This window comes from Epinephelus moara, chromosome 6 (genome assembly GCF_006386435.1).
Source record: "Epinephelus moara isolate mb chromosome 6, YSFRI_EMoa_1.0, whole genome shotgun sequence".
Taxonomy (NCBI): domain Eukaryota; kingdom Metazoa; phylum Chordata; class Actinopteri; order Perciformes; family Serranidae; genus Epinephelus; species Epinephelus moara.
Genome location: NC_065511.1, coordinates 37,840,734 through 37,863,663, shown reverse-complemented (window position 1 = coordinate 37,863,663; position 22,930 = coordinate 37,840,734). Strand labels below are relative to the sequence as shown.

Sequence of the window (22,930 nt, the reverse complement as noted above, 5' to 3'; positions counted from 1 at the left end):
GCATGTAAATGTACTGTGTGAGGGCCAGACTCAGAATCTTTTTAGACACACCAGTAAAAAAAACAAAAACAGAAAGGCTTGGTCATCTGCTGCAAAGCCATGTTCATGGCTCCAGTCTATTGGCAATGGGAAATGAGTCTGTCGCCTATTTTTAGTGGGGGTTTCCGTGTTTATAAAACCTGCGTACGTGCACTAATTTTGGTGGAAAATGGGTATTAGATACTCCTCACCACTACTGGAGTACATACTGGTGTGGTGTAGTAATACATTATATCAACAGAAAAACAAACACAACACCTTACTGTTATCTCTGTCTTAATATTTGCACTCTGTCAACTTTGTGCTGCAACTGTTGCGCAAAAAGTTCCCTTGTCTTATCTTAAAGCATGATGGAGTTTCAAACTGTTATTATCAGCTGCAACAATGTCATGACGGCTGGCATTGTTTTCACTTTGTGAGTCTTTGTGAGTCTGTGTGTGTTTGTGTGTGCGTCATCGTGGCAAAATCTGGTCCTGTTGGCACCTTCTGTAGCAGGAACCACCATAGAAGCTGTTGTATGTATGTCTGTCTGTGGACACATTTTGTCAACATGATGGTGTCACAACAGAGCAAGATCCAGTCACAAACTTTCACAGGTATGTAGTTGAGTAGCCTAAATAAAGGCAGAGTTCACAGATGGGTGTGGTCCAAGCAAGGACGCCGAAAGTACAGAGGTAGGAGGTAGACGAGGGACCATCTCCTCCCCAACCTCATGCCCCTTGCTGACATTTCTTTTCCATCGCTACAATGCGGCTGGAGGAATCCATTACAAGATGGTCTCTAGTTTTTACTTTCAGGGTTCCCACACATTTTCATGGACAAAATTTCAAAACTTTTCCATGACTTTTCAAGAACCCATAATGAAAAAATGTCCCAGTTCTTGCCAAACTTTTTTGGTGTTTTTTAAACATGACAGATTCAACTAGCAGACATACGTGAAAGGAGAGACAGAACATAGGAAGAAAATGAGAAAACGTATGTGATGGTAAACATAAGGTTGTGATATCAGTGCATATTACTGCCACGTTACATCCTCAGCTACAGAAAATACATTTTTTCGTAATGTTACATTACATGGAAGGTTATCTACAGAAGATAACAGCAACAATTTCATTATACACAACAAAATTCCATGACTTCTCCAAGTCTGGAAATATGATTATGTTCCATGACTTTTCCAGGATTTTCATGACAATGGGAACCCTGTACTTTTTTTTGAATCTCATACATATTTCTTCGAGACAATACTTGTGTTAAAACACTGGTGGAAAGTAACTCAAATACTGTACTTACCAGTAAGTGCAATTTTGAGGTAATTGTGCTTTAACCCTTCTAAGCCCTCCTAAGAGAACACTTCCGTTAGCTTGCCACCATAAATGATCAAATGCGACACTTGCCCAAAAAATGTAATTGTTTTTAATTAATTTAAATCATTATCTGATTAAATTTTAACCCTTTACATGCCAGTTTGTATCACATTCCACTAATTTCCATTTGTTAAAAAAGACAAATATTTAAGCATTTTCAACATACCAAGAAATAATGAGATTATTCTGCTATTATTATCTCAGTCTGACAAGTGTCAATCACACCCCACAACATTGATTTTGGTGCAATATTTTTTTTGGGTGCAATGTCAGATTTTAATACAAAAATCCCTAATTTATTCCTATGACCAAAAAATGTCATACCACCCTCCCCCTGGTAAAATTGAGATTTTTTTTTTTGATAAATTCTTGCAGGTTTTTTGTTTTGTTCTTTTAATTAAAATGTTTAACAGGGGCCATGCACAACACAACTGTTGAGCCAGAATCAGCTATGAAGCTAATTTGCATCTGCTGTCCCTTGGCAGGAAAATATGAAAAGACAATAAAGAGCAATACCAACAATTAAAGCAAAACAGTTCACAAAATTAAAACAGTTCATCACGCATAAAATGTTGAACAAAATAAACAACACATACGTCTCAGAAGACAGCTGATTCCATGCAAAGGTTTCGATCAGTGATCACATGATTGGTTTGTCCTGAGCTATGTTTTAATTATCAATTTTAAATTACTGAAACTCAGGCGGTCACTGATATGGGTGGGAATTGAGAGCCATTTATCTGCTGCTCTGACTGGAAACGCTGATTGTCTGCAAGCAGTTTAGCCAAGCAGTCACCTCTGACTGATGCCCAGTCATTTCACTTTCAAGTCCTAAAACAGCTGGGAACTGACATTATCAGCCGGCATTATTCAAGCAGGAGTATCTGTATCTGCAGGTCAAAGTAAGTTTGTGTGGGATTGACTTAAAATCAGTTTCAGTGCCTGTGTTTCTCGTAACGAAAGAACCTATCACCCGGTGCAGTGGTGCGGATCACAGATGTGTTGCTGAGGGGCTTTGGACAATAACAGAGCTTTAAGGCACAGAGGCGTAAACTGTCTGGGACTGTTGACAAAAACAAAAACATAGAATAACACCAGACCTCTTCTTTGAGATACGTTGCTTTAACTTTGGATTTCTGAGGCTAGGAACAAACTTACACTGCATAAATACTGCACTACTCTACACTGACTTGGCTACATTTTCACACCAGAGAGCTTCCTATATGATGCCTACCTACACTGTGCAGTTTGTCCTCAGCTGGTCTGAGACTTCAGCCACATGTCAGGCCTCAGTTTGTTTGTCTTAAATTGTATCTGCTTATGTTACACATGATTGCTTTCCTTACTTTTATCAATACACTGAAACCATGTCCTTAAAAACACAGAAAAAGGAGCACTGAATCCTGTAACAGTCTGTGTGCTCTGTGACACTGAGGAAAGTATCTCTCTTCTGAAGACTTAAATGCAGTTTATCTTGATTTAGCTGCGCTGAGTTTACATGAAAGTACCTTATTATAAATGATGTTGCCACCTGCTTCAAAGCTAAAATATTGAGTGAGAAAGAAAGGGCAGTTATGTGGCAACAGATGGAGATAACCACAGCTCTTCTCATGGCCTCGGCTGCCCTGCCTGCTGTCGGAAAAGGTGACATCACATTTTAGAGGAAAATGTCACACTGACATTAAATGCCTCCAGGCTTTGTATCTCTGCAGCAAATCCAACATGTTCACTAACACTGAGTGGAAGGGGTCACAAAAGGATTATCATGTCGTGTGCTTAAAACAGGAGCAAAGACTGAAGTAAAGAGCTGGTGCTGGTTGTTAACTGGTTACCAGTGCAGTTGTGTAGCTGTATTAGTAATCCTGCTCTGCAAGACAGACGGTCTCCCAAGGCGACAGCGTGTATGACCAGAAATTGGGATCAATGAGGAAACTGTGAAGGCTTGGAGATAATGTAACACCATTAGTTATTGATTTTCACTGCAGCTGCGTTGATGCTCATGATGGTGGGCAAAATTCTGTTGTCTGAATTAATAAACTGCTATTAAAAACCTAAATTAAAGCTCTTACATGTGCAAGAACAGTGAAATGACTGTGATTATATTACATGTGCCATATTAAAATATATATATTGATACTGGATAAAAAGTTAATAATATCTGCCACACTGTCACAACTTTTTGGCATTAACGACGATGCTTTGATGAATGTTCACCTCCTCCATTTGTGTTCTGTGGAAAGAATAAAGAAAAGCAAAGGCTGTGTCTTTTTGTTTTAACTGGCACTATTTGTATTTATTTGGCAGATATTTTGACAGCAAGCCATTAGCTCTGACTTTAATGTTTATATGATGAAGAGGAAGTACTTGAACCAGTCAAGCATCAGAGAGATGCGGCAGCTGCAGCCAGAAAACAAACTGAAAAGTTTTCATCACTTGTCTTATGTTATTGGTAGTTTCACACTCATGTTAAGCATTTATAGGCGCTGTATTAACGTGTAATAAATGGTTTATAACATTATGTAATTGTAAGGAGATAAGGACGTTTCTTTAAAGTTTAAAATTGTTCTTATCTTCTTATGACATGTAAGATGTACAGTATTTGTCACAGTTAAGACTTTAGCTGCGGAGACATATTTCATAATATTATAACTGTGTTTTCACCCAGCAGCAACTTCCGTGTCTGAACAGCGAAGCCACTGTGGAAATTCCAATAACTGCAGTTCCTCAAATGGCCACTTGAGGCTGGCTCCAAAAATGAGTCAATCCCCATTGACCCTCATGTTAAAATGACCAACTTTACAGCAGAAATAAACATGTTTACAGCCTGGTGCAAAAACAGTTCTGGTCTCCGTAGATAGTTTCAACATTCATGACAACTGTACAGGTGTGAATTTTTAAATAATTTACCCGTTAACATTATTAAGACTTAAAGTTATGCATAGGAACGTTGCCACTTTGAGTGATAAGCTGGTGTTGTCCTTTGACAAGTTGCTACTACAGTGGCAACTTTGGTTAAGTAACATAACCACAGATTTACAGAGTCGACGTAGCTGTTGATATGTCAGTATATTTTAACCTCATGAAAGTTAACTGTGACATTTTGATCACCTAAAAGTCTTGTTTATTGTTTGGTTGTACTAAAAGATCCTCTAAGGAGTCAGATGTTTGGTTTTTCTAGTCAGTACATTTTGTTGTAATGGTTTTAAGCCCATTTTCACAAGGGAAAACGTGGCTTAGCATTAGCATTATCACAGTTAACCAAAGCTGTAAATGCAGCATGCTAACCAAGCTAGCAGCTAGCATGGTTACTTCTGGCTCTAAAAATCCAAGATGGAGAATGCCAAAATGTCAAACTCAAGGCTTCAAAATGTAAGTCCACAAACCAATGGGTGACATCATGGTGGTGACGTCCAAAATTTAAGGTGTAAAAGTACAGAATCGGCCTGAACTCGGCATGCCAGATGACATTGGCCGGGCGAGGTCTGGTTGCCCGACTCTGCATGAATGACGCCTCAGAGTTGGGCCAAATTAGCTGGCCCGATTACGACTGCTGACACTGCCATCACTGGGACGTTATAAGGCCCAAACTCAGCATGCTGGATGAAATCAGCCAGGCCGCATCCTGTTGCCTGACTTGGCCGAGACTCTGTATGAATGACGCCCCAGATTCCAGCTGCCAACACTGCCATCATCATCATACAGTAGTAGTTGTTGACAAGTACATTTATAAACACTTATATCTGCTCACAACTATATTATAGTGTGTTATAAGCCATTTATTAAATGTTTTTTATGCTGCTTATGAATGCTAAATGGGGAGGGTTAAAATAAATTGTCACCAAATTATTGAATATATTCTCAAATGTACTCAAAGTTTCCCTCAATCTCATCAACATGACATTAAAACATTAAAATCTTCATAGAACAACTTCTAACATGTGCTCCAAGTGTTCTCGGCCTCACTGTGTGATTATTAGTCATTAGCTCAGCAGCTTTGAATGTGGAATCAACTCTAACAATGTACAGAAAAAAAAGGAGGCAGACAAGACTTCCTTTCCATTGTGTTCCTTTATTACCATATTTGTGGAGATAACTTAATCAGGAAGCAAAAAATATACCAGACAATAAAGTACTAAAAATCTGAGATAGAAATAACCCCCCAACACAAACCACCCAGAGCCCCCCACCCCTCCTCCTCCTCCTTCTCCTTCTCCCACTGTCGTCCTCTGTGGGTTTATGTGGCGTATCGCTTCGTCCACTGTTTGGCTGTTCGGTCATGTTCCGCTCTGTTAGTCGTGTACTGGGTGGCGATGCTTCCCACCAGGGGGTCGGCTGAACGGAAAAACAGGTTTCAAGTTAAATTTTGTCTGCAAATTGAAACGATAAAAATAGACTTTACAGGGACTTGTAAATATGTCTCCTGACATTTAGGTGAATTACATCTGTTTCTAATGATTTGCCATTTCTCTTTATTTATAAACAAGAAATAATTTTAGATGCATAGTAAAAATAAGTTAAGATTTCATCCTGATAGGGCAGAATGTTTTTAGAAATGTTAGTACTGATTTCCACCACATAAAGCAGCACTCTGACATCAGAGCAAATAAACTGTGTCGCCTGTGGCACAAAGTTAACTCCTGTCTGTGGCCCCAAGTGACGGGTAAAATGCAAAAACTCCCTCTCTGCTTTCACCAGCAAAGTGAGCAAAGAGCATAATAAAATAGAGTAGGATGTCCAGATGACGCCGTGTTTCCTGTCAAGGTGTCAGTTCTGACAGTTTGCACATGTTAGTTTCAGATTCCTGTTGTTTTGTAAAATCAAGAAGGCGGTTTAGGGTAGCATTTAATGAGCTAGAGAGGTTCTGAAAATGCACCTCAGCCTGAACAGCAGGATTTGTTTTTCCTCCTTCCTGTCTCTTGTTCTGGACACAGACTTGATGTGACACAATACGAGAAGTCGAGCGGAAATCTGCGAGATGTGAAGAAAGCCAGCCAGACACAAACTGAAAAAAGCTGTCCTTTGGGACATGGCTGTCACTCTCTCCTGCTGCACACAAACTCAACGTAACTGAGTGAAACTTTTATTTCAGCTGCTCAACACATCAAATCTAACTTCTTCCCGTTGTTTCTAAACATCTTTTATTCAGCTGGCGGTCCGTGTGATGACGCTCTAACTACCAAGCCGTCATCACCGCGCTCTGAGGCTTACCTGGGTTACAGTCTGTGAGCAGGGAGCAGATGGACAGCAGCACCTTGGAGATGGTGAGGGCAGGGCTCCAGTTGTCCTTCAGGATGTCCAGACAGATCACCCCCTGACTGTTGATGTTGCAGTGATAGATCCTCGTACGAAATGTTACCTGCAGACACACAAACAGTACAGTTTATAATCAGGGTGAAAACATTTCCTATCATTATCTATCCACAAATGACACAAGCAAACACACTAAAACAGTCAATTAAAGTCAGACATGATGTGCAAGATAAAACACTGTTGCAGCACTTAAGCAGTTAAAGGAATACCTTGCTGATTTTCAACCAGCTTTGTATCCTAACACCGTGGGTAGTGTGTGTAAATGAACTGTGGTGAGCTTCCTTCCGGTTTGCAAGAGCCCAAATCACCCTGCTCCTCTCCAGCTCAACACATGTCACCCAGTGGATTTTCATTGGATCTAAGGCTGTTGCTCAATGCGGGCGCCAAACTGTTTCCCATATTATGAAAACAGTGGCTGAATAAACTCCGATGAAACAGTAAAACTAAGCAGCGCTGATGAAATATGAACAGGCTTCCTGCAGACTTTTTAAAGTCAAATTTAAGACATTTTAAGACCTTTTTAAGACCTCAACAAAGAAAAATGAATACCATTTAAAATAAGGAGAGTGCATAACAAGCATCAAATAAGAGCCTGTGAAAAGAACCAACGGAGGATCCCCCAGACTCCCTGACAGAGGTCCAGGCGAAGCCCCCTATGTCCTCAAATGTTTGTTTACTGGCTGGCCCATGGCTTCCTGTCATTTTGCAAAAGTGGTCCCAGTGCAAAGTAAATTAGAACATCCCTGTCGTATGTTTTATAACCTCGAGCAAAAGCATATCCCACAGCCCTTTTCCTGTGTTTGCTCTGGTCTTGTAGCACCAGTTTCAAAAGTATTTGCATTTTTCCACTGCATGGACCGCCCTGGTTTATGAAAACAACATCTCTCCAGCAGTGAAACACTTGTTGAGGGAGGATATACATGTTTGCAGGCTTTAAATATTAATTTTACTATGCAATTAGTAGTTTAATCATACAGAAACAGGGTTAAAACTGCAGTCACTGCTCACTTAACATTGCAGTACATGAGGCCCTCTGGTGGTTGAAAAGAGGTACTTCTAAATGGTGGGAAACAATCTGCTCTGACTTCTGCTTTCACAAAAATATAACAGAACAAGCAACTTCTCATTAAAAGTAGTGAAAACACATGATTTATTTACACGACATTACTTTGGAACATGTGAGCCGTGGGAATGTCGGTGCTCGTCTGCAGTGCGTGTCGCATCAAAAGCTGTAGATGCATTTATTTAAGACGTTTCACAGCAGCTTTGATTATCAGACGAGTGCGGCTTGTGCGGGTATTTTTAAATCTTAGGCTCACCTTTGACTTTGTAACTTCACAAGGCTGTTTCCTGCCTATGTTTACACCATATCTGTATTCTGTCAGGAACGTGTAATGTTTGAGAGCTGAGAAACATATATAAAAATTTGCTTTATCTCAAAACAAACAGCAGAAACACATACGACAATACAAACAAATATTGTGTAATGGTTGCTCGCTTTGTTTTACTGTTAATCTCTCCATAACAGGTTGTTTTTTAAATTTGTTTTTAGGCTAGAATCACAGTTTTATAATGTCATTTGTTTCATCTCACTGGAAATGAGCCTTAGTAAAAATAAACAAAACTGTTTTTATCATCGAGGCTGGTATTATCATCGCCGCCATAATGACCATATTTGTTACACAATGTGGCTTAATTGGTCCAAATAATCCCGTGGGGACAAACAAATGAACCACTATCCATCTATCCATGGAAAACACAGAACATCGATGTCACAGTATACACACAGAGCAACAATGAGCTTTGAAAATATATAAATAAATAAGAAAGCTCTTCTTAAAAATGATTATAAAATCACAACATCAATTAGCAAATACAAACTAAAGTGGTCAAGAGAGAACAGATGCTACAATGCACTTCTGTGGAATAAAACTTAAGTTTTTCCAAAGATTAGGACACATGACATTGTTAGGATCCGACTCAAGACTGTAAATGTGTGTATAAACTGCAGAGAGAAGATTTTCCAGACGACATTGTTAATGCGACCGTCATGGGCTCTGCTTGTGTGATGCTGTTGTGCTGCTACAGGAGAAGCTGTGCCTCAGTGAAAACACAGTAAGCACTTTGTTTCTGCACCAACACGTCAGACAAAAGCACAATCTATAGCTAACAGATAAGTGCAAGTAATGACAGAGACCACATTTCACTACACACAACTCTGTGCATTATTTCAATTGCATTAAGTCTGGTGGTGTTCTACATTCTCCTGTTTCCAGCAAAACACATTAAGAGACCAAAACCAACACTTTATTTATTATGTATTTAATTTATCCTCTGTGCCACAGAGCTCAATGTGTGTCCATAAACATTTGAAAACACACCACTGAGCCACACTGGGTGACATGTTTCTTCATTACCAGGAACACAGACACTGCAGTTTATCTTTTAGGCCAAATCTTTAGTTTAAAATAGTCCCCAACAAATGCTCTACTTTTAAATCCTCTTTGAGTAACGGTCACTAAAAACTGCAGTGCACAGCTCCTTTTTAGTTAAAAATTAAAGTATATAGTCGTTACACCTTTTAACAAACATGTATGTCTTCATTAGGAACCAGTGGGCCCAACACTAAGTGCCAAAGACCGGGGAGGGAAGTCAGAAAGTTTTAAGGAGACAGAGACAAATAACAGCTGATTTTCATCTTTTCATTGGAGTTGACAAAAACATAGAAAAACACCAGACTTAGCCTTTAAAGGGAAATTTTTCTGAACCCTGTTTTCCCATGTTTGTGTGTCTGAGTAATGGAAACAACTATTTAAATTGCTCCAGTATTGAGGAAATGCTCCAGTACTGAAACAAGCTGCAGAGTAATCCCTGTGGGTAATTGTACACTGTCACTTTATTTCCACTGAAAGTGCTTGTTTTTACCACTGACAGGCTCAGACTGTTCTTCTACGTGCTTGATAAGGCAATAGAAAAGACCCTACAGAGAAATGAAACATTTTTCCTAGTTAGTGTGTGTATCAGTCTCACTCAAGCAGATGTGTGGTTCTGAAATCTTGGCTGATTGAGAACAATGTGGAAAAGTCCCTAAGTATTCTGCCATGACATTGAAAATCTTTTACACAACACTAAGCATACTTTCTGTACTCCAACACAACAAACTCTTCCTGGCACTCATTTCTCCAACTAAGGTTTCCATTGTTTCTTCCTGCAACAAGTCACCTCGAGCGAGACTTGGTCGCACACGCTAACAAACAAAGCAGTTCAGCTAAATGTTCAGAGAAACGTTTCAATCCTCTGCAGGGTCAGACATGTATGTACATTTCATGTGATTGAGTTGATAAATATAAAGGGTAACATGTACATAGGCCTGTCATGATAACAAATTTTGCTGGGCGATTAATTGCGTAAGAAATTATTGCGATAAGCGATAATATTGCCTAATATTGTGCTTTTAAGACCATTTTTATTATTGTTGTAATTTTGCTGTTTTTAGACAATTTTTTAAACTTATAGAATGATAATAAAGGCATAATGATGCGAGTTCACCCTTTTAAAGAGAAATAAACATTTATTTAACAAGAATATTTAGGAATGCATAAAAGAAAATTTAAATAAAAATATTGAAATAAATAAATAAATACAAAAAAATAGTCTGTCAGTCTCTCACTCTCAGGTGTGCAGTTAAGTTGGTCGTATTCGCTCTTTTTGTTGAGATGGTTTTTAGAACAAACCCGGCGCACCGGCTCGTCCAAATTACTGGGCTCCCCTCTGTCATTTGGTTTAAATCCAAAACACTCCCACACAGGGGCCGTGGCATTTGGTTAGGAACAAGTTCCCTGTCTTTCTCTTACGCTCAACTCTCTGTTTTCCTCTCCGCCTCGTCTCCCCCTCACGAGGATCACACTGTGTGTGTGTGTAGCCCATAGCCCCGCCTCCCCCACAGAGACAAAGACACTCGATGACAAGAGCTTTCCCTCCGTTCAATACCCTAATGAACCAACTCACCTGGCTGCCAGACGATGCACGGCAGTGAACGCTCTTGTCGTCTAGTCTCTTTGGTGGAGAGAGACGAGGAAAACAAACACACGTGGATATGGCAGTTAATCGCGGCCGGAAAAGTTACCGTCTCCCTTTTAATTTACCGTGCAATTAACCGACTTACTGCATATCGCCACAGGCCTACATGTACATGATTACAAGGGCTACTAAGGCTTTGGTTCACAGTGTTGAGAGTGTCTTGCTGGGCTCCATTTTTGTTTCGTTAATGTCAGTAGCCGAAGCTGAAGACGGCCGGAGACACATTTAAAGAACTTGAAGAGCTTTGGGAAACTTTTCATGACAAACAGCCAACGAGGTATTTCATTTCACTTTGTTTCTCATGTCCGCGCTGACTGCCATTTTGTTTTCTCTTCTGTCGTGTTACATTTTGTACACCGTATTGATCCATTCTCTGTTATGTTTATTCTTTAAAACAGTTTTCTCAGCGTGACAAGAAGGAGATGCTTCAGAGAGACAGAAATGCCTGAATAAAGGCCCATTTGAGAGAACTGCCCTGTGACTGCGCTGTTGTGAGAGGAGCTACATGTATAATAACAATCTGAGCCTGTCAGTGGCAAATCAAACACTTTCAATGGATGTAAATTGCCGGTGCACATTATACAGCAGCTTGTTTTTGTGGCTGCACAACTCTTTCAATACTGGACCAACGTCAGAAACGTTTGTCTCCATCACTCACTTTGACACAAAACGTGGGAAAACAGGGTCCGGATTGCAAAATACTCAAGTTTCACTTTAAGCAAGGAGCTAAACTAGGAAGAAAGATCTGTGACAGCAGCAGAAACTCCCTCATGTCAGATCCCAACTATCGTAAGCTACGGCTACAGTGCAATGAGTCAGATGATCAGTCAGCTCTGTGCAATTACTTTTGTTAGGTTAAAGGGTTTCTGTGTTACATAGTTTAATTTGCAGCTGTAAAGATTTGTGTATTTAAGTGATCAGATTTTTTATCATTTTGTCTTGTTACCGTTTCAAAACCAAGTTGAGACGCCGTGGCTAGTATCAGTACACTTTCAGTTTCCATCACAGTCTGAATGAGTGCTGCCAGATGTGTTAGAAGTGTGCCAGATCTTATCGTTCACACTGGTAGAATTTTTGATATGACGAAAATAAAAATTTAAGTCGTGATAATGGCACTTCTTCTTGACGTCATATTGTACGCAAAGCAATAACAAGCATGGTTGAAAGTTGCTACCAGCTCTGCAGTGGGGGAGTTAAGTTCCAAAACAGGGGGCGACTTCAGTGGTGAGGAAACAGCGGCGTCGTTAGGCCTGGGTGTCAGAGACTACAGCTCTGAGTGATTTTTTCCCCCCACTGCTACTTGCTGCTCAGAGTGACCTCAGTCAGCAGCTCCTGATTTATACAATAGTTTATTTATATACTACATGTCGTACTAACATCAGTACCTTGGGGGGTTTGAAGGGGTAGTCGGGTGTGAAGGCAATGTCCAGGAAGAAGACGCCTCCCTCGTACACGGAGCCCGGTGGTCCCAGGATGGTCGACCTCCACTCATAGATATTGTCTCCTTTTGGGCCAGCACTGCAAAAACAAAAATTAACATTCACTTACAGCTGCACAATCGCTCCGAGCACAACGTGTAAAACATCCACACAGGAGAATCCAAAACCTTCACATCACCTTAGATGTAAATATAAATTTAATGCATTTCGGCACTTGTTTGCTTGGATTAATCTGCCACTGTGCGCTGCGATTAATGTTTGAAACACTAAATAATTAATGTGTATTCTTATCTTTGTTGTACAACAGTATTATCAGTCTACCTCACAGTGTCTCATCAGTAATGCGGAGGAAGAAAAACACCACCAGGGAGAAACAAACACACCATTACAAAGTAAATCTCACAGCAAATACAGCTTAATAAATAAAGTCAGGGGAAAGAACGACAGCCGCACACTGATTTATCAATGAAGATTACATGCCTCTGTTGCTTCAGACACATGCGACTGAACCTGCATCAGTGGAGTCATCGACGCAGTGTGAAAGTCACATACTCATTCATGTAGTGTGTGTTTAACCTGATGAATCACTGCACAGCTACAGCTCACTGGCAGCATTCTGAAATATGTGGGCGTCGTATTTTCTTTCATCAGTAAAGGAGTTAAACTGAACTGACTACTAATGCCACTTTTCATTCAGTATCTGCTTAACGTGTGGCATTAAAGGGAAATTCCACCAAATGTGACTAAATTCATTCTGCAGGAGGAGATGCTGTGTGAGAGATTTCCATTTATTCTGAAGCTCGAAGGATCAAGGGAAAAGTATCATGGGAAATCTTGCACTTGCACCGCCTTTGATGGATGAAAGCAAGTACGTGTGCAAATGTAACATGTCACATTTCCTGTGCCCTTAATTAATAATCACAATTTGGACAGAAATTGTACTAATACATTCCTGCAAAGTGACTTTCACAGATTAACGGCCATAAAAGTTTAATTTTCCTTTTAAATGTGCTGTGATGAAAGTTTCATTTCCCCTGTGCATCATTCAGAAGACGCCTCAGTTCAAAGCAAATCCCCTGTGATGTGTCTACGCGTCATGATCTGTAATCTGTATTGATTTTTCCTCAAAGCAGCCCAGCCTTTATCCCTCTTACATGCAGAACATGTGGTCGTGAACCCCCTGGGGTCATGAGTACAAGACATAATAGTATTGATCCAAATCTGTTGGGGTGGGCGTGGGGGGGGGGGGGTGGGCGTGGGGGGGGGGTCGGGGCAGATGTTGCGCTCCACTGTGCTTTTTGATCAACGTTAACACGGACGTTTGGCAGAGTTTCAGTGCCAGCTATGACACAGAAAATCGATCCAGAGAGCGCAGTTTGGGCTAATTAACTGGGTGTTAAAAGATATTACGGATGAAAACTTCCACCACATGAAAGACTTCTGAGCAGTTGATCTTAATGATATGAACACATTCCTTCAAACACACACACTCTCGCTTTGCCTCAAAACACCATTTTGCTCTTATCTGAATTCATGATAAGCCATTAAGGGATGTCAGACACTGACAGAGGATCCATTAATTTTGATATCATATAAGTTGATATGCTGGTTGAGCCTCATCAGATACAGTTATGGAAACTGGTGCAAAGAAGTCCTTTCCCATGAATCAAAGCGGTGCAGTGCACAGTTTCAACACAGCTGGGCAGCAGTCATGTCTGCAGTATGAAATGTATTCAAGATGGAGACTTGAAACAGTCACACAGCTTGAACTTCAAGAGTTTTCCGGAGTGGCAGCAGCAGAGCTCATTACAATACAACTTCAGATAAAAACTCCCTCAAAGAGAGAGCAACTCAGAGGAAGTGTTTTCATTTCATGAGATGGATTAATTTAATACTGAGCTGAAATGATGTCGTTTAATCGTTAAGAAAGAAAATTAATCTGCAAAAGTACCAAATATTTTCAGACTGCAGCTTCTTATATGGGAGAATTTGCCGCCTTTCTCTGTTTTATATTATTGGAAACTGAATAACTTTTGGGCTGTTGGTCGGACAAAACAAGAAATGTGATGATGTCACTTTGGGTTCTGGAAAGTTATGATGCATTTTCAAACTGAACAGCAGCAACACCCCTGTCTGTGTGAACACCACACACGTAGGTGCTGCGTCAGTTCAGCGAGGTAGCTGTCACGCACAGGTAGAGGTGAGCAGGGTGTTATTTGCAGCCCTAACAGATGAACCAAAAATCTACTTCACCACCATATTTAGCAGTACCAACACTGTTGCTGAGGCTCTCAGCTGTTATCCCTGTTAACTAATAATTTGTACAATAAAGTTATAACACGTGGCAAAACCAGAAAGAAATGTAGAACTTATGAGTTCATTTTTATGTGCTACCTTCTCCCTCAGTAACAAGTAATTGTATTTTCACATTGTGAACATTTAACTTATTACAAAATACCTTGTGTAAAACAAAGTACTCAATTAACTACGGCTTTTAATCCATCATGTGCTGGGACAGGTTGTGTTTTAAGCTGTCACACTTCATTGTTATAATTAGGTAGTCCATTATGAATTTGCCTGAATGTCACAAGCCTGTTGCTGAAACCTGAAAAAGCGGTTGTCCTTCAGTGTCAGTAGTGTCAGCTGCAGCCATCCGTCCTTAAGCTAGTATTAAGACATTAATTTAACCAAGGCTGAAGATATGATAGTCACAGACACAAATCACCTCCAGAATATCAAAATCCAGATTCACTGAATATTCTCAGGATTCAAGAAGGACATTTATCTTTTAATGAGGCTTACCGAGCACTGTGATACATTTTACTTTCTAATGTTTCTGGGTGCTTTCACTCCTGCCCTGTTTGGTTCAGTTCAACTAAACTCAAGTTCGTTTGCCCCCTAAATGCGGTTCGTTTGGGCAGGTGTGAACACAGCAATCACACTCAGTCCTGGAGGATTATTAATGTGCACCTCCTCCTGTACTGCCTTAATATGCACATTCAGCACATCCAATGCATCAAAACATTGTTTTCTAGTTGGAGCCGCGCCTCGTTTTCAAACTGTATGGTTTGACTAAAATGAACAATGACAGCAATATAGTCCACGATGAGCAGCGCTAAAATCAACCTGCGTAGTTGTCCCTCCATTGTGACATTAGAAAGTGTCACATTTATCTTGCAAGTGTACTCTTCTTCAACGTTTGCTTTACTTCCTGGATTTTTCCAGCATGGAAATTCTGACCAATCAAGAGCAGCTTTCTCGCACAAGGAATTTGATCTGGTCCTCTTGTAAATGCTACCGTGAGAACACAAACCAACTCTAGGCAATTATACTACTGTGTTAACAAAATTAGTCCCTGATTCAGACCAAAGCAAGACAACTCTGAGCACTCTCCGTTTCCTGTCTCCTAAGAACTGGACACAAATTTTGTGAGTGCAGGTCCAGTTATCATATGACGTTTAGAAATGATAAAAAGCTAGAAGATGTTTCAAAGTAATAAAAATGTTAAATCAAAACATGATATAAATAACCGCTGTAAAATAAAAATAAGTCTTCTCTTAAATTGCTGCAATTTTCCATTACTTCAAACACACATGTTCAAATTTTTGTGCTGTGTGGTAAAGTAAAACATTTGCACATGCCATGTGCCTCCCTGCAGCAAACAGCTTGGTTTTATAGACAGGCTGACTTTCAAATGAAGGCTGGTTGCCTGTAAGGTGGCAGGCAGAGAGAAGAGAGCAGCTATTTTTCCCATCCAGCCTGAGAAGCTGTTGTTTTATACATGAGAAAAAGTCTGAGGAAAAGTGGCAGCGGTAACAACAAAAATTCAAAATAGAAACAGACTTTTTTTAGGACTGTGACTGTGAATACCAAACTGTTTTCTTCCAGTTAGCAACAAATACCCAGACTGTGTTCATGTTTGGGACGGTCTGTGGCCTGAGGTGGCTTGTTTGATCTACTGAGCCATGATGGGAGAGATTCCTCTGTTTTTCTTTTCTCCTTTCACAAGGAGGTCAGAGGTCACGCTCTGCTGCAGAACAGCAGCCTGCAGCAGGGAGGGCTTCAGTGAATCGCCTCGGGACACCGCAGGAGGGAGGACGCCTGCTGCGATGGGAGCTTCAACCCAGACCGTCTGGTTTTGAGGATAAACTTTCAAATCACAACACAGAAGCAAACTCAGCTGCAGACGGGTCAGTCATACCCAAGTCCTCATGCTGAATAACATTATCAACTCAGGGCCACAACCGCTATTTTCATTTTCAATTAAATTATGTTGTTTTTAAAGAGTCAGAAAATAGTGGAAAATACCCACCACAATATTTTCACATACCCTGACTGACATTATTTTGATTATTATCATATTAGACAAAGACAGGCGGAAAATTGCTCATATGAGAGGTTAAAACTTGCAAATGTTTTCTTGAGATATGAAGACAATGATAATATGATTATCAGAACAGTTGCTGGTTAATTTTCTGTCAGTCAACTAATTGATTTATTGAATAGGCTATAAATTAATGTTTTCTTTTAAATCTCTACTTCAGGTTTCCTGCGCAATTTCTTATTTAGATTATTCAACTATATTTGAAAAGATTTTGTAGCTTTAACTGTGCATTTAATGGTGCTCAATTATTTACCAGTTCTGAACGGACCAAAACAAAATATTGCAGTTTCATTAACACACCTGACAGTACATTAGTCGTAGTGATGCAAACTGAGTTATGTAACCAATTTGTACTTATTATGGTTTCTGGACAGCATAATTAAAATGTGCACAGGCCTTAAAATAGATTTGGTAAAAGCATCTCCACTTATGAAACAGAATAATGTGTAGTTAGTTTAATCAGCCTCATAATTTTATAAGTTTGGCTTCTACTGCCCATTTATTTCTGAATGAACTGAAAGAAAACACAAGTGATGCATAGCCTGGTATAATGGCTCAGTATCCACCTTGATTCTGCCCTCACTGACCAGATCAGCATTGGATCCACATTCACTGCTTTTTCTTTATCAACGTCAACATTAAATTGTCAAGACGAACAAATAATTTTGGTGTTAACACGTCTTAACACACGGTTGAAATATAATGTGCAGTTACAACCTCATGCTGCCTTAAGCCCAGTTCAGACCAAAGATTCGCGAACAGACAAAACTGTTTTAGAACGTTGCAGAGAAAAGTTGCAGCGGTGTGACCGGGCCGTCTGAACTCCTGCATTTCAGCTGGTCAGTACACCCGCGGCTGGTTTTAGAACGAAAAGCACGTCACACGTTTCAACAGCCAATCGGCTTGTAGTGAAGTCCTTTAGTCACGTCAAAATGACCGCAGACTGTGTGTTCGCTTGTTGCTAGCTGTATGAGCTTCTGCCCCCTCTGAACTGGGCTTTTCACACTAAAAAGTGATCCCAATTGGTAAGAATAGAAGAGTGGGATTCAGATGAGTGTCTGAGTTAAGGTATCACTACGATTGTATTGGGAGACGAGCACCGCGATTGGTGTATTCCTAATGAGTACATCACTTAAGAGAAATAAAAAGCAAAGGATGAAACCCACCTGCAGTTTGGCGGAGGGTCCAGTGTAATATCAGCCAGCTCTTTCTGAATCCTGCACACAAAAGGAATCAAAGATCAGTCACTGGCAACACAGACTTTATTTACGACTTTATTTACAGAGAAATACAGAGAACTGATAAAGAGCTTCGTCACATGCTGCAACGACAATCACCCGAAGCTCAACATCAGCAAACCAATGAGCTTTTGATGGACCACCAGAAGAACAGGAGGCCCTCTGTGCTGGTTGTTATCCGGGAAGAGGAGGTGAAGAGGGTTGACCTTTGACACTTCATCGTTTGATCCTACTAAACATTTGTGTGAAATTCTCTCACAATCAGTGCATGACTTCAATGGCCAAAAACGTGTTCTGTTAGGTCACTGTGACCTTGACCTACGACCACCAAAATCTTATCAGTTCATTCTTAAATCCAAGTGGACGTTTGTGCCAAATTTAAGAGGAATTCCCTCAAAGCGTTTTTGAGATATTGCTTTCACAGGAATGAGACGGACCCCCCTGAAGACATACTGCCTGCAGCCACAGCTGTCGTCAGCGCAGAGGAGCAAAAACATAATCATTACAAAGACGCCATAAGATGTCCTTCAACCATGAAAGAATTAATCGTCGGGCATCATCATGAAATGCGATTTACATTTTTGAATTCCTTAATCAAACCTTAATTAGTCTATTAATCTGTTTGTGGGTGAAGTAATTTATGCTACTGGTTTCCTGTGTAAGCAGAGAGGCAACAGTGATTGTGAAAGTAAGCTATAATAAAACCATTAGAGTGAGGTTTTTTATCCAGAGGAGAAAAAGGAAGCTTACTTATTTTGTCACAGCAAACCTTGTGACTGTACAATACAGCCTGTTGAAGCTACTGTCAGAGGAGGAATTAGCACATGTTCCTCTTCTGTGGTGGATTTTTATTCTCCTTATGACAGCATAATGACGCAACATGGAAGTTCTAGAAAACTTGTGTCATCGTGTGCCTTTCTTCCCAAGTAAAACCCCAAATTACAACCAGAGAGAGATCTGACTGCAGTAAAATTTTCTGAGAAACAAGTGACTGATCGTGAGATAAATCTTGTGAGATAAGTCTTGAGAATATAACTCCTCGTCACTACACAATCTGGGGTTTTATTTTTACCTTTTGGCGCTGGTGGATAGCAGCTTAGAGGTCTTGCTCATGCTGGCTTTGCTCTCCCGTTTCTTTTTGCAAAGCGTGTCCCTCTGTCTGGTTTGGCTGGAGGAAGGCGGCGATGAAGAAGAGCTGGTGCTGGCACGGGAATCCTCATCCGACATACCGGTTAGGATTGGAGAAGAGCCGGAACCTGTTGGGAGAGAAAACGACAAAACAAAATAACAAGTGACGCCACAGCTGCAAGAAGGTGGAGCAGTTTCACAATGATTTCTAAATTCTAACCAGAGCAGATGTTAATTTGCTCTCCGCGTGGCCACAATAGCTGATAGGTTTCATAACTCACAAGCCACTTTCACTATTTATAAACATTCATTTGCATGTTTTCATAAGCAACTGCTGGTTATGTGGCACAGCAGCTGGCGAGTGGAAATACTGACATCTTTGTTCTCTGGTATTTAAACTGCCATATTCTTGTGATAACAGTCTCAGAAATAAATGTGTTTATTGAAGATGATTAATTAGGAAGTGGAGAAAAACACTGTCAACATTAAGTGTATTTAAAGGTCTAGTGTGTGGGATTTAGGGGGCTATATTGGAAAAATGGAGGATAATGTAATAAACATGTTTTCTTTGGTGTATAATTACCTGAAAATAAGTATTACTGTGTTATTGTTACCCTAGAATGACAGGTTTATATCTACATGAGGAGCAATTCCTCATCTATGGAGATCTCCGTGTTCCTACGGTAGCCCAAGGGGCGTAGGGCCATTTGTGTTTTGCAATTTCAAATTAGCCACTGTGGTTAGAAGTCCATCTGCAACACGTGTCGGAAAAATACATTTTTCTTTACCATGAAACTGCTTTATTCTGTGTTTTTTACCAGTTTTAATCACTGGGTCTGTTTTTCAAGGACAGGAGGAGACCTCTGCGGATAATTCAGCTCCCTGTAAAAGCTTCCTGAAAGTCTGCATCTTAAGTTATCAGAGAAAATAAATATGCGAGCACACATTAGCAGGTGCTCGGCAAACCGCCCGTCTCCAACCAAACAGCTTCGGAGAAACACTGATTTGTAATGTGAAACTTCTTCATGTAATGTCTTAACTGGTTTAAATAAACGGCTCCATTTATTTTTGAGAGGAGGAGACCTCTGCGGATAATTCGGCACTTGGTGAAAACCTCCTGAATGTTACACATAACAGGCGCTGGGCAAGCAGGCCATCTCTGATGTGCCAAACAGGAGTAACACTGTTTTATAACGTGATGCTGCTTTATTCAGTGTTTTAACCCGTTTTAATCACCTGGTCTGTTTGTTTAGGACAGAAAGAGACCTCTGTGATTAATCCAGCTCCTGAACATCAGCGTCAGAAATAAGGTGAGCACATGTTAGGTCATCACCTGAAAAAGATGAGCACACATTTGCAGGTGCTGTGCGAGTGAGCTGTCTGCGACGTGCCAAACAGCATAGAAGAAACACTCATTTGTAACACGGCTTTAATCAGTTTTTTACCTGTTTTAATCACCTGGTCCGTTTGTTTCAGAGAGGAAGAGACCTCTGCCAACAATTCAGCACCCAGTAAAAACCTCCTGAATGTCTGGATCAGAAATTTAAGAAATTTTATATATTAAGTTACTGGAGAAAAAAGATGAAAAAAAGGCTATCTCTGATGTGCCAAAAAGTGTGGGAGAAACACTGTTTCCCACGTGAAACTGCTTTATTCAGTGTTTTCTCTTGTTTTAATCAACTGGACTGTTTGTTTAAAAGAAAAAAAACCCTCTGCGGTTAATTCAGCTCCTGGTAAAAACCTCCTGTTATCAGAGTCAGAAATAAGGTCAGCACACATCTGCAGGTGCTGTGCATGCAGGCTGGGGTGCCAGACAGCACAGAAGAAACACTGCTTTGTAACATGGAGCGGCTTTATTCAGTTTTTTTTACCTGTTTTAATCACCTGGTTCGTTTGTTTCAGACAGAAGGAGACCTCTGCGAAAAATTCAGTTCATGGTTATAATATTTTGCGCAATGCACAGTGAAGGAATTCTAACTGGGAGAAGTTTCAGCTGGTTGTAATCAACAATCCTCACCACTATCTACCACAGTGGACCTTTGAAAGTCACTATTCATACACATTTATTTGCATGTTTTTCCTAAGCAACTTCTGGTTACCTGCCACAGCAGGTGGTAGAAGATAAACACTGACAAACTTCCTTGTGCTCTGGCATTTAAACTACTACATCCATGTGATAAACAGGCTCAGACATTGGTGTGTTTCAAAAAAGATGAATATTGGGAACTGGAGAAAAACAGTGTTAATATTTGATGTGTGTTTAAAGTGATTATTTAAATATTACCAGGAAACTGTGCTCATAATTATCTGTTAAACAGTGTGTGTTAGTGTGTGCGAGTAGAGGGAGGGGGCGGTGAACAAAGCTGTTAGCTGCGCTTTAATTTTCCGCATGTTTAACGTTAGCTAACGTTTTCCGTGACGGTGAGCGAAGTGTTAGCCGACGACGAGCTAGCTAAGTGCACAGTTCACACCGCACGCATTCAAGTTAACCACTTCACACCCGTGAACTCAACCTAACACTGCTAATTATATATTAATTAAAATCTAATTAATGTAAATGTACAGTTACTTTCTCATGGTGGCCGCACCCCCCCCCCGTACACACAGCTACCTGCACACGGTCGCCCCCCTCCCCCTCAACTCCAACTGGCAACCAACACTCAGGCCCTACGACTTCTGGTATCAGACTACTTCTTGGAGCGGCGTGTGGGAAAGCTGCTTGCTAAGCATCCTTTACAAGTGAACCGGGTAACGGCGATATAAAACCACACATCGGTTGTCTTGGTTATTAAACATAACGTTACAGCTATGGATATCAAACCAGAGCGTACAAACGTGTGTTTCACAGCTAAATGTGACCACGAACCGTTAAACGCTTCAGACAGCAGCCAGGAACAACTCCGTTCCAGCACATAGCCGGAGCCCCTTTTCCGTGCAACCAACTAACCACGACCGTGTTGTTTGTTTCTTTTCGGCGTGTGTACCGACAAACTGACCTTCGACTTCACCTGGAAACACACGGAGGCGGTGGACACACACGTATACTTTGCCCACTCGGTAAAACATCCGCCTTAAATCACGTATTTAGCTCGCTAATAAAACTTACCCAGTCTATTGTGTCTGGACCTCCGCCACAGTCTAGGCTGGCTGGTGCCTGTCGCCCTCTGCGGAACGGAAGTAGCCTACCGCGGCTGCAGTGGGCTGTACGGCTCGGTCCTACTCTGGGAACAAGACAGCCTACATGATGTAGGCTACATCATGTGAGCTTCACACAGGTTAACTCACCCAGCTTTATTTAATATGATTAATTTTATATGTGGAATCCAGCATCATGATCTGGCACGTGCTTGCAACAGGAGGTCAAAGTTGTGAACTTTGAGTTACATCAATATTTATTAAATTCTAAATATGAACCACAACATATGAATGAATATATTGTACATATAGTGACTCTAAATTTGACACATAGCAATACAACTCTCCCTTTTTTATGAGGTGTTAATTAAATTCTGGTCCTGCAGTGACAGCCATGCTTTCATACTTCTGCAGAGTGTCTTGTACTAATTCAGGGGGGTTCATTTAATAGAAGTTCAGCAATGACTGCACTGCTGCATCACTGGCCACAGAAACTGAAAAACACACTTACACTGACCACGTCTGCATCTGAGAATTAGTCATGTCTAACAAGGTGTTATTACATGGTCAGTGAGTTGACAATATTCAGTGCATGCAGCAGCCCGAGAACAGTTTCACAGTTTATAGAGGATGATATGGACTGTTTGTATTTCTGTGTTACATGTCCAGTGTGAAGGAATCAGGGGGATATATTGGCAGATAGAATATAATGTTTTCTTCAGTGTATAATTGTGTGCAGCAGTAATGTGTGTCACAAAGTCAAATGCACATTTATAATATTAAGTATTATAACCACACAAAATTTGTTTC

At 40.5% G+C, this 22,930-nt stretch overlaps 1 protein-coding gene across 1 annotated transcript; it reads right to left on the bottom strand.

The window, feature by feature from the left end:
- Positions 1-5,455: 5,455 nt before the first annotated feature.
- Positions 5,456-22,249, bottom strand: LOC126391393 (ubiquitin-conjugating enzyme E2 E1-like). Its single transcript, XM_050046120.1, has 6 exons — positions 22,092-22,249; positions 18,930-19,113; positions 17,786-17,836; positions 12,182-12,314; positions 6,615-6,762; positions 5,456-5,738 (listed from the first exon to the last, which is right to left on the bottom strand). The coding sequence occupies exons 2-6, from the start codon at positions 19,082-19,084 to the stop codon at positions 5,641-5,643; spliced, it is 585 nt and encodes a 194-aa protein (XP_049902077.1). The 5' UTR covers positions 19,085-19,113; positions 22,092-22,249; the 3' UTR covers positions 5,456-5,640.
- Positions 22,250-22,930: the final 681 nt, after the last annotated feature.